This window comes from Anomaloglossus baeobatrachus, chromosome 6 (genome assembly GCF_048569485.1).
Source record: "Anomaloglossus baeobatrachus isolate aAnoBae1 chromosome 6, aAnoBae1.hap1, whole genome shotgun sequence".
In the NCBI taxonomy this organism is placed as follows: domain Eukaryota; kingdom Metazoa; phylum Chordata; class Amphibia; order Anura; family Aromobatidae; genus Anomaloglossus; species Anomaloglossus baeobatrachus.
Window position 1 is genome coordinate 478,831,664 of NC_134358.1, and position 12,926 is coordinate 478,844,589.

The window sequence follows — 12,926 nt, forward strand, 5'->3', positions numbered from 1 at the left end:
AAATGTTATCAAAACATTGCATCTAGCCAAAGATTGTATAATTAAAAACATCAGATTAGGAGACAAAAAATAAGCCAGCACACAGCCCCAGATCCCAGAATATTACAGCATTACGAGTGTCAGAAAATGGCCGCAAGAGCGCAATTCTATTTTTATTTATTTATTTATTTTTTACATTTCAGAATTGTTTTTCACCACTTAAAAAACAAAACAACTATACATGTTTGGTACCTGTGAATTGGTACTGACCTGGGGAGTCATACAGATCAGTTTTACCATATATTGAGTACGAAAAAGATTTTTTTGTTTGGTCCCAGTACAATATGTGGAAGAATGAATTGAGTTAGTCAAAAGTACCACTGGTCCCGTAAAAAAAAAAAAAACAAGCCTTCGTGTGGCTATATTGAAGGAAAGATAAAAAAAAGTTATGGTTCTTGGAAGAAGGGGAGGAAAACACACAAAATGTAAAACCGCCTGGTAGTGAAGCGGTTATATGAAGTTTGCCAGTATTGTATGCTGAAAAACAGCCCCACACCATGATGTTCCTGTCGTGGGCGGGGAGGGCGCTGCGCTCACCACGCTCGAGTCCGGCGCTGCTGCTGCTGCTCGGTGGCTCGAGCGTTGGGCCGGATCCGGAGACTTGAGCGGCGCTCCTCGCCCGTGAGTGAAAGGGGTGGTTGGTTGGTGTTTGGGATGTCGGTTTGTGACACCACCCACGGTGTGTGGTGAGGTTGGGGCACCACCGCTGCTCTGTACGGGGATCCCGGGAGCGATGATAGGGAGCAGCTGGGATGTTTCTCTCCCCTCCGTGGGTAGGGGGATTTTGGGAGTCCCGGGGCCTGGAGTTGTTGGCTGTATGGTGGGTTGCGGGGCTTGGCCAGGTGCAGGGTCGCGGGGCAGCGCAGTGCCAGACGGCACGGTGGTACTCACTCAGCCAGTAACGCACACGGAGTCTCTGGTAAAACAAACGGCTGGATGGACGAGTCCCACAGACGGCTGCGACGGTCACTCCCGGTAGGTTGGCGGTAACTGTCTCTCCCTGCACCTTTGTTGTGTTTTCGGCCCCGATGGCTTCCCACCGGTAACCCGCTCCCCAGCAGTAGGTTGGCTAAGGGAGCCCCTGTTTGCCCGCAGGCTCTGACCCTGGGAGCTCTAGCTCTGGCGGTAGCTTTCTCTCCCTCATGGTTTGGACGGTTGCCTTCAGACGGGTCTTTTACTACTGGGAAACCCCGGAGGTTCCCGTCGCTGATGGATTTGACCGGTTTTACGGCGACTCCTAGCCTGGTCGGGGTCCGTAGGCCCTGCCGGATGGTGCTGGCTTCTCTTCGCTCCCCGATCCGGTATCGGCGGGCCACCGCCCGTCCCCGGTCCTTACGGTTGTGCGTCAATCGGCCTCTCCTGCAGAAGGTCACCACCGTCTGCCAACCTTGCTGTTTCTGTGCCCGGGCCACGTACCCGGACACAGCCAGTCAGTTCCTCCACTACTACTTCCCTCACTCAACTCCAAAACTCGACTCCCCTCCTTTTCCCGCCTCCAGGACTGTGAACTCCTCGGTGGGTTGAGCCAACCGCCTGGCTCCACCCCACCTGACGTGGACATCAGCCCCTGGAGGGAGGCAACAAGGATTTGTGTCTGACTTAGGTGTTCCTAACCGGGGTGTGGGGTGTGTTGTTGCAGTACCTGTGACGTCCTGGCTTGTCCAAGGCACCACATTCCCACCTCCAAACTTCACTGTTCATATGATGTTTTTGGGTACTCTGCCGTGCTTTTTGGCTTCCAAGCATGGTGTGTGTTATGGCATCCAACAAGTTCAATTTTAATCTCATCTGACCAGACTATAATCTCCCATATTTCACAGGCTTGTCTAAATTTTGTTGAGCAAACTTTAAATGTAGTTAAACATGCTCTTTATTTAGCACTGGAGTCTTGTGTTGTGAGTGTTCATGAGGCCATGGAGATTGAGTACATTACTTATTGTTTTCCGTCCTTCTGCATTGCTTTTATTACTTTTCAAACAAACACCAAACCTGTTGCTACTCCACAAAAATATATTTTTTTTCCAGTTCATAGAAGACAAACCATTGCTTCTTATCTTTCCAAACGCCAAATCTGTTGCTACTTCTTTAAAAAAGGATATTTGGATTTGTTTGGATCCGGACTGTAACAGTTTGGATCTGTGCGGTTTCAAAAGTATCCGGGTGCCGGACCTGGAATTCTTAGGGAATTTTGGCTAATTATCCGGGTCCGGCACTCTGGTAATACAAAAAATAAAAGAAAAAAATAATAAAGCAGTGCCGAATCATACTTACCGAGCCTCCAGCGTGGCTGTAACTGCTCCCACGGCCGCCCACTCACTTCTGGGGCCGCTCATTAGGTTCATGCATATGCACTGCTTTCCCCACCCATCGGCGTCTGTGATTGGTTGCAGTCAGATGTGCCCCCACCCTGATTGACAGCATGTTAATAAAGTAAATAAAAACAGACATTGAAAAAATCCTGTATTTGAAATATAAGACAAAAAACACCCTCTGTCACCACTTTATTAACCCCAAAACACCTCTGCAGGTCCTGATGTAATCCACATGAGGTCCCATGAGGAGTCCAGCTCTGCTACATGACTGAAGGCACAGCACGCGATTATGGAACATGACTGAATGCTTTGAGGTTCAGGCAGATGAGCCGCGATGAGCGGTGATGTCACTTATGTTAGTTGCAGTCACAGCTGGAGGTTCAAACAATCCTCCACCCATGACCACAGATAACCAGACCCCAGGTGACCTCAATGAACTTTCACAGAAAACTGCAGATTTTTTTGCCAAGAGATGCAGATTTGGTGCAGAAATTTTTACACCATATTCCTGCACCCAATCTACACCTCCTGGCAAAAAAACGCATCACTACCACATGCAGTATGATACGGTAGTGATGCGGGCTTTTGCCATTAGGTGTAGATTGGGTGCAGGAATATGGTGTAAAAAATTCAGCACCAAATCTGCATCTCTTGGCAAAAAATGCACAAAAACGTCTTTGATGCAGTTTTTTTTCCGGGAGGTGCAAATTTGGTGCTGAAATGTCTGCACCAGATTTTAGCACCAAATTTCTACCTCCAGGCAGAAGACTGTACGCAAACAGCATGAAACTCGTTTTTGTGCATTTTTTTGCCTAGAGATGCAGATTTTGTGCTGAAATGTTTACACCATATTCCTGCACCCAATCTACACCTCTGGCAAAAAAACGCATCATTACCGCATCATACCGTATGCAATAGTGATGTGTTTTTTTGACCCGGGCTGCAGTGGCCTCTGATGTCCAGTGTTGTCACATCAACTTCCGGGGTTGGAAATTGACCCGATTTCACCGAGGTGGGTGGGTGACTGGGCTGTGGGCGGAGTTGCACCGCATGTCACAACCCAGCATTGCACGTGCTTGCAGCGCTCTGTTAATGAAAGCAGTGAAGGAGAGGACGTGCACAATGCTGGGATGTGACGTGCGGTGAAAGATTGAAGTGAAATAGTTAGTAAAAGAGGTGTGCCAAAGTTATTTTTGATCTATATCAGAAATGTATTAGGCACATGCACCTTACTAAATCTGACACATGATTTGTGCTGTCTGTCCTGCAGAAATCATTTCTGATATAATTTCCACCAGAAACTGAGACCGGAAACTGCTCAGTGAGAAGCTACAATTGGGATAGATAAGATATAATAAGAGAAGATGTGGTATGGGGATCAGATGAGGGGTACAGAGCGGGAGATGGGGAGACAATGTGCTGAATTGAAAAGGTGACAGAAAATGGAAGAGACATTCTACAATCTTGGCATAACCAAATGTGTACACAGCCTTTATTAAAACAAGGGACAAGCATGGCAATAATCAAAGCTGGGCCACAATTGCCATTATTTTTTGAGTGTATAGCATTATCAAAGAGGTAAGATTACATTTACTGGAAGTTAAAGGCAGTAAGACCCAGTGGTTAAAGGCAGTTTTTGTTTTCGTCCTAAAAAAAAGCCTGAAAAAGCACCCAGAAACCTTTCTAAAGAAGCTTCCTATTAAAACCACATTTTTTGCTACATCATCTTAGAGCAGCATAATGTAGAGACAGAGACCCTGATTACAGAGATGTGTCACTTACTGAGTTGTTTTAATAAAATCAATGTTTTCTCTGCTGCAGATCTAGCAGTTGTACAGAGCTCATGAAGATGCTGGACTACTTGACAGCAGGCCAAGTAGTCCTCTAATGATAATCTACTGCTGATTTATCAGAACTACACCAAGCAGCCCAGTAAGTGACACATCTCAGAAATCTGGATCTCTGCCCCTACATTATGCTGCTCTCAGTTTAGGAGGCAAAAACCTGGTGACAGATTCCCTTTAATTCCTATAAAAAAATACCCATACGTTTAGGATTTTGAGCGACTTTTAACCACTTCAGATTTTCAAAAACACCAAGTGGATGTAAAGTGCTTCGGAATTTGTTGGCGCTATATAAATATAATTATTTATTATTAGCAGTTAAAAGAATCTTGCAAACATTTCTGAAGGCATTTTCTGCTTGGAAGACACACCATTCTTTACAATAGACGTTTAGGGAGGGTTTCCAAATGAAAAAATGCATTTTAGGCCTGCGACACATATCCGTGCCGCCGGCACGTGTTTGTCATTTTTTACACGTACCGGCGGCACGGAGACACATTAAGCAATGCTACCCTATTGTAGCAGGCACACACACGTAAAACCACACGGAACGTGTGTCCGTGTGCGTTTGTACGTGTGTGCGTTTTTCAAAGCGCTGACATGTCAGTGTTTTCTCCCGCAGCACGGGTGTCACACGGCCCGCACCCGTACCACACCGGTGTAATGTGGATGCGGTCCTGTGTGACATGCGCCGGAGAAAACACACGTGTCAGTGAAAAAAAACCAAAACATTTACTCACCTCCTCCAGCCCTCCTGCCTCTGCCGCTGCTGCCGACCGCCGCTCATTATTCTCATTGAATATTCACTTCACTGCCTGGCAGCAGCAGCAGCGGGGAGACGGGAGGGCTGGAGACCGAGGATCAGCACCACGGACAGCAGCGCAGACAGCAGGAAGGACCAGGTGAGTATGTAAATTACCGGTTCTACGTGTGCTATCGCGGATAGCACACGTAGAACACTTGTGTCCCGCACGTACCAGAGACACGTACTTACCTGCACGCAACACGCAGGGGAAATACGTGTCTCTCGGCACGTGCGTGAATTTCACATGAGTGTGGCAGAGGCCTCACTGAATGTTTAATAGACTTCATAAAGCCTAGCAAAAATGCACAACAAACACCCCCCTCCCCCCAGTAAATAAATTAGGAGAGGTCTGACAAAATAAGCCAAACTGCAGGAGCGTCAGCTGTGTTTTTTTTCTTTACTTTGTTTTTTTCTTTTTATTAAGACCACCATACCAAATACATGAATATCTTCCCCTGCAACATCTTTTCATTTTTTCTTACCATTGACTTTTAGGCCATGTGCGCATGATACGTTTTTTCTTGCGTTTCCGCAGCGTTTTAAACTGCAGCGTTTTAATGCAAAAATGCATGCGTTTTGAATTCCAAGCAAAGTCTATGGGAAATAGGCATGTTGCGTGCGCACGATGCGTCCAAAAACGCTACGTTTTTTGTGACAAAAATTTGTCAAAATCTCTGCATTTGAAGAAGCAACCTGTCAATTGTTTTTACCATTTTGGCAGCATTTTGCTAACATTGATGTCAATGAGAATTATCTAAACGCATCCTTAAAGAAAATTCTAGCGTTTTACGTGCTTTTTTGATGCTAAATACGTGCTTTTTTGACAAAATCAAAGCATGCGTTTTTGGCATTATAGTGAGGTCAAGAGGTTTCCATTTGCCCTCACATCCATTCCTACTTTAAAAAATGAGTAAAACAATACTTTTACTTTATTTGGAACATACTTATTAAATCTCAATAATCATTTTCGGTAAATTATCATTATAGTGTATGATTTAAAGGTAATTATTTTTTTATTTTTTTTTCATTTTTTTCCTACTGTTTGAATGTTTAAACTTTATTTGTGTATTTGTATTGAAAACGCATCTTAATTTAAGCACTGAAAATGCATGTAAAACGCAGTCAAAACGCGGCAAAAACGCTATAAAAATCAAATTTGACAATGACAAATTCTGCCAGAGGATGTGTTCATTTCTGCAAGGTACTGGACGCAACATGTGCACATGGCTTAAAGCAACATAAAAAAGCTGAATGCGGACGTACGCCACAAATGTAGATTTACGCAAGAATTTTTTTATTTATAAAAACTCCAGGAGACTTCACAAGATTTTTTGCGTCACCTCTATAAACTGCACTGACAATTTGTGGTAAATTCCTGATGGAAAAAAAGTCTTAACTGAATGTAGCATTAAAAAACGTAGAAAAAGTGTGAGATTCTTGGGAGTGACTCAGAAGCACATGAGCAGACATCTCTCCCTGATCCCATCACATGATGGGCCTGCAGCTTCTCATATACAGGAGGAGGGATCAGGGGGATCCACTGCTGGTTCCTGCAGCTGGGACTTGTTGGACACAATTTAAATGCTGGGGTGAGATCCCTGAGCAGCTCAGTCAGTGTTCAGGATGCGGCAGGCAGCAGTGCAGGGGCTGGTGGTGCTCTGCCTGGTCTCAGGCATCCAGGCAGCAAAAAGTAAGTGAGGGGTTAACTGGTTTGGTTGTGAGAAACTTTAGTACAAGATCCACAATGTATATTCTAGACTGAGATGCTGAGTAGTCAATAAAATGGACATCAAGGATCTGTCCTGGGCTGCTGGCTATCTAGGGGTCACTAATAACTGCACTGTTGTGTCCACACTGGGGCTTACTGGTTTCTATGAAAAAGCCATTGTCATTGTGTATCTGTAAGGGGGCTAATAACTGGCACTGCAAATAATTGATACCTGTGTAATGCCCAAGGTGTTCTTTGTGTTGTGCTTATTATATATATATATATATATATATATATATATATATATATATATATATATATAATAATTTTTTTTTTTCTTTTTATAAAAACAATTTATCCTTAAAACAATAGTACATGTGAAAATAAGGCTAACCTCCTTTGAAGCAGATTTCTGATCTCAGCCTCCCTTCATGGGTAACCTGTGACTACAGATTTTTCCCATTACTGAGGGGTTTAAAGCTGGTGCCCATAAAGGTCTATGGATCTGTCACTTCACGAACACTTGCAGCAGTAGGTCTTGAAATGGCACCTTGAGCAGCTTTTGCTGCAGCAAAAAAGAAAAATGTCTAGTATTGCATTATGAAATAAACAATATGTTGCTGCTATGAATCTGAGACCTTTTTTAAATGCTCCCCAAATTTCTGTGATCTTGTGGCAATAACTTCTACATCTGTAGAAACTCTGCCTAATAAGGGACTATCAATGGTGTCTTGTTGTTGTTCTTGGGCTGGGAGGGAACTTCATGAAAATGGCATATAGTGCTCAGGTGACCTAAACCTAGTGTTGTCTCCTCTAACCAGGTTAGAAGACCTGTCTCCTCCTTGTACCACCTAATGGCTGGTGTATGTAGCCTCTGTTAGCATGCATCTGATGAACCTTCCTAACAAACCTTCAAGCTGGATTAATGGTTTGAGCATAAACTGGACATTGGTCTCTTGAGCTTAAAGAAGTTATTCAATACTTTAACAGCAATGTCTGATCACCCAGGGTACAACACCTGGTACCCCCTCACTGATCACTCTGTTCTCAGTGCCGGTGTCAGCAGGTGACCAGAAAAGCTCAGTTTCGGGGGGTGCCCCGTCTTCTGATAATGGCTGCAGACCGATACCTCACATCAATAGGAGGTGCATGTGTAGTACCCGGCTGTATCTGTTATCAGTAGACAAACTCTGGAACTGGACACTTTCGGCCACCTAAAGTACAAGAAATCCAGCTCAAACGTCACGACTAAGAGTGAAACACATTGATTGCGCTAACCATGTGTTTGCTGTACTATGATTGAATAAAAAAAAAAACCTCACTTTTTTTTTTTTTTTTTTTTTTTGGGGACTGTGTTGGCAAATGGTAAGGCTGAATACTGGATTCCATAGTGAAGGGGAATATGGTGAGCTGGACTTCATACAAACCTTTTGGCCACCAGCACAAAACAGCTGATCATCGGGTGTACTGAAGCAAGGCTGATGAGACATTGATGACATATCCCAAGGTATACGTCATCAATGTCCAAGTAGTAGACAACCTATTTAACTAGTTCATGGGAAATTATGATGCTGTTGAATGAGCTGCTACATGATCATTTCTGCTCAGCCTTTGTAGACAAAAAGCACCAATGGTGGGTCCTGTGGGCTATCTAGATGACAGTTATCACAAACCTCTTAGCCATGGCTCATATCAAGTCTTCACTCTTTTGATCCAGACCTAAATGTCAAAGTACAGGACTTGAAGTGTAAGCTATACTGGATTAATGGCACATGTTTTGGCCTGGAGTCCCTGCTGAAGGCACAATACAGATTAGATGGTGGCAATTGAAGTACGGCACTATTGTAATGATGGCTTAGCACCTTCTTAGTATAACCAGTTGTAAAGAATATACAGAGCAGTTAAGTATGTGAATATTCTATGTTCAAATGAACAGGGTTTCAGGATGTAATGGAGTTTGGAAGGAAATCTGGCTCTACAGGTCCCAGTAACCATATTGCTGGCTGGTCTCCTGATACCAACTCTTGGGATGAGAATCTCTACCCTGCCTGGAAGTCTGGTGACTCTAGATGGGAGAACTGCTGGAGAGGTATTATGCGAGATGTACGCATGACTCAATTTCACTGACAATTACTCTCAATCATGCTGCCTTAATCTTTCTGTCTAGGTGGCAAAGTGGTGGCATTGCTGACCAGTGACAGCCCTGCGCTGATAGGGTCAAATATCACATTTGCTGTGACCCTGCAGTTTCCAAGATGTCAGAAAGAAAATGATGATGGGGACATTGAATATGAAAGAGGATGTGGAAATGGTAAATGCAGCTTTACAATGCTAGATACTGAATCCTAGCATAAGGTCACGTAATATCTTTGTCCTTCTAGTTTCCTCCATTTCCCTGGACCAATATGTGTACAACTGGACCAAGTGGATGGACTTCTGTGATAAAGGAAACTGCAGTTTTTCCAGCAACTTTCCAGATGGGAAACCATTCCCACATCACCCGCGCTGGAGACGACACAACTTCATTTATATCTTCTCCACCCAAGGTAAAGGTTGTGGTTTTTTTTTGTTTTTTTTTTTTTTTTTTTTTAAATACACAGCTGACATCTTAAGGCTTGACTGCAGTATTGTAGAGGCTGTACCTTGTACCTCCAACCACCACATTACCTATCCAGCTCCCCCCCCCCCCCCCCTCCCTTAATAGACGACAGACAACCATTTTGGATTAATATGGCCAAATCTGCCTTTATTATGACAAACAATAATTTAACATGAAGGGTAAAGAGGTTATTGGAGCTCCAAAACCTGTCAAAACCATCAATTAAGGGAAAACAACCAGCATTGCCACCAGCCGCAACCACAGGCTCAGGGGCACCACTATTGCTGGAAGACATAGCCAACCACACCGACTCCCAGGGACCCCACCCTGAAGAGCCCCAAATCCGCCAGGCAATTTTACCAAGAACTGACCAAAGATGGGAGGTTACATCCACCAGATGCAACCCCTGCTCCCCCCCACCCCCCCCCCCCAACAAGAATTTTTCCACCAACTCCATGAAACCTCCCCCTTCCCGCATGCTGAAATGACCCAATAACCATTCACCCCTCCCACCAAACCATTTTAACTACTTAAACAGTAACTAAACCAACCCATTCATCAGGGAGGGAGGGACCTTCAGCAATGGTGCCTCCGTGCCGATTGGGGGCCACCCCCTTATCTGGACCTTATATATTTCCCCCCCCCCCCCTATTACTGATAACGCCCCCTCCCTTTGGAACCACTTTCCCCCCCCCCCCCCTGGGGTGGGGGGAGGGGGGGCCTCACGTGTGTGGTTTTTTTTTGGTTTTTTTTGTTTGTATTATGGCTAAATACAAGGCTAAGCACCCTTTAGTGACACATGAAAGTCACTAAAGGGTGCCAGCTTAGAAAATGCAGGGGGGTGGGACATTATATAGGTCTTTCTCATATCTCTATCTATTAATCTATCCATCTTTCCCTCTATCCATTATATGTCTATCTATGATCTATATTTATTGCAAAACCACAGGGACCAACCTGCGGCAAATCCGCATGCGTTTTTCCCGTGGATTTTCCGCAGGTGCGGAAATCTTCAACTCCCAGAAGTTTCTCAAGAAATTTTCTTGAGAAAAATCACTTTTCTAGTGCGCACATGGCCTTAGGCTTTTTCTCACTACTGAATTGCATTGTCAGATCACTATTACATACATGTGCATCTCAATAAATTAGAATATCAAAGTTAATTTCAGGAATTAAATATACAAAGAAAAACCATATTATATAGACATAGTGATCTTTTTCAATTGTTATTGTTTACAGCCAATGAAGAGGCTTGCTGTCATTTTAAAGAATATACAGCTGGTGTTGGTAAACGCAAAAATATATTATATACTGTACTACCTGGCTTCGCTTAGGGTAATAACTGTTAACAAAATAGAATGTATTCTGCACACACATTTCTATCCATTTGTTTTGTGGTTTGTAATTATTAAAAGGCAAAAACTAAGCTAATAGAAGCATTTCACAACATATATTTCATAACCACAGATATTCCACACAGATTTAACTAAATTGGCCAAGTAATGTCCCCTGGTCTGCCTCTATCCCCCTCCCCACCAACATCTTATTCATATTATAAGAAGCTTATATGTGAAAGTCTTTGTTCCTATAGCAACCACTCCCAGCTCCTACTGATGACCTGTGTGTGTATACACTCTATCTATCCTCTTTTTTTAATGATAATGATGATAATTTTCACTTATATAGCGCTTTTAATTCCATAGCACTTTACATACATTGGCAACACTGTCCCCATTGGGGCTCACAATCTAGAGTCCCTATCTGTATGTCTTTGGAGTGTGGGAGGAAACCCACGCAAACACTGGGAGAACATACAAACTCCATGCAGATAGTGTCCTTGGTGGGATTTGAACCCAGGACCCCAGCGCTGCAAGACTGCAGTGCTAACCACTGAGCCACCTGACTTGTACTTTCTTTAGCCGACTCATTAATTTGGAAATGACTGGTGATTTTCTTTCTTTGCTCAGGCCAGTATTACCAAAAGATGGGGAGATCTTCTGCCATTTTATCCATAAATACTACAAACATCACAGCCGGCACACAAATGATTGATGTCACTGTCTTCAGAAGAGGTTACCGGAAGCATTACCCAGTTGCAAAAGCGAGCAGTAATTATGTAGTAACTGGTAAGTTGTGGAGCAGTGTGCACAGGAACCGAAGAACCCAGTCTATCAAATGTTGTGTAGTGGACTCTGTAAATTTGCAGCAGATAAATAGCTGCAGCTTGTCTACTCTTTCAGCAGCTTTTTTAAGCAGATTTCACTCATTCTAGTGGGAAAAATCTTCCCCAAAAACTTTTTTCTTTTTTTTTAAATTAGAGAATATTTATATATATTTCTGCACCAAAAACTCAGCGTGTGCACATACCCTTAAGGACAAGATATCCGTTACAAAGGGTCAGTCATGGAAGATGTGTAGAGCCTATAAGGCACTATGCTGTACTGATTGCTCTGGAAATTAAATGCTGGTGGTTTCATAACCACACTACATGCATGGCCGGCATGCTACTTTTATTTTAAAAGTATTCGTCAGAAAGTTTGTGTTGTATTCCAATAGCAGTATGATGTAGTGAGTGAGACCCTGATTCCAGTGATGTCACTTGCTGGGTGCTGTGCTGTTTTTAATCCTTATCGGCAGGATATCATTGTCTTGTCCCCTAGTCCTCCTACTGTGTAGCCCCACCATCTTAGCTTTGTGTACTTTAGGCTCTGCATTTAAAGCACTGCTAGATCTGATCAGCACTTATTTGTATATAACTTTGTTTAGATCAAATTCCATTTTATGTGAAGCTGTCTCAAAAGAATGACAAGAATTCCTCAGACAACCTCTTTATTAAGAATTCATCGATCACCTTTGACGTCAGAATCCATGATCCAAGCCATTACCTGAATAAATCTAAACTGCGCTTCGCCTGGGATTATGGCGATGGGAATGATTCTCTTTCCAATAGTCCAGTCTCTGCTCATAACTACACCCAGATTGGAAACGTCAGTGTTAACTTGACTATCAAAGCTGCCATTCCTGGTCCATGTAATCCAGCTACACCCACTCCAATCCATACAACACTTCTACCAACTCCCACCAGTGCTTTCACCACTACAAATTCCACTGGTAAGTAGGAATGTGACTAAAATTGATGTAATATGGAGCTTTCAGGAGTGTCCTGTGCAGGGGCCCAAATATCACATGTTCTTATGATGGAGAATAGACTGCACCCTTTCTTTGCAGGTAACTCCACAGATCTACCACCCACTGACACTCCTCAGCCCACTGAGATATCCAATGTTACCACTGGCCATACAACCGCTCCATATACAACCCCTGCTCCAGACTGCTTCATATACAGATATGGCTATTACAAGAACAACATCACAATTGTCGGTGAGTTGTCTGCTGCTTCTATACTAATGTTGGCAATATAAAGGGCCTGAGTCCTTACTACTTTACTGACTTTTAGATGGTATCCTTGAGGTCAACATCATTGAAATGACGAGTGTCCAAATATCCGCATCTCCAAGTGGGAGCTCCGTAATTGACTTTGTGGTCACTTGTGAAGGAAGGTATGTCTCTGCAAATAGTGACCATATCTGTAACACTTCTACTGCTGGTCCTTGTCTGA

General features: G+C 43.5%; 1 protein-coding gene across 1 annotated transcript in view; it reads left to right on the forward strand.

The window, feature by feature from the left end:
• The first annotated feature begins 6,489 nt into the window (after positions 1-6,489).
• The window catches only part of LOC142243432 (protein QNR-71-like), a 32,007-nt gene continuing 25,570 nt past the window's right edge, over positions 6,490-12,926 (forward strand). The window contains exons 1-5 of the mRNA XM_075315362.1: positions 6,490-6,690; positions 8,645-8,797; positions 8,876-9,019; positions 9,090-9,254; positions 11,275-11,433. Of these exons, the coding sequence (XP_075171477.1) occupies positions 6,624-6,690; positions 8,645-8,797; positions 8,876-9,019; positions 9,090-9,254; positions 11,275-11,433 (688 nt within the window). The 5' untranslated portion in view covers positions 6,490-6,623. The remainder of the gene's footprint in view (positions 6,691-8,644; positions 8,798-8,875; positions 9,020-9,089; positions 9,255-11,274; positions 11,434-12,926) is intronic.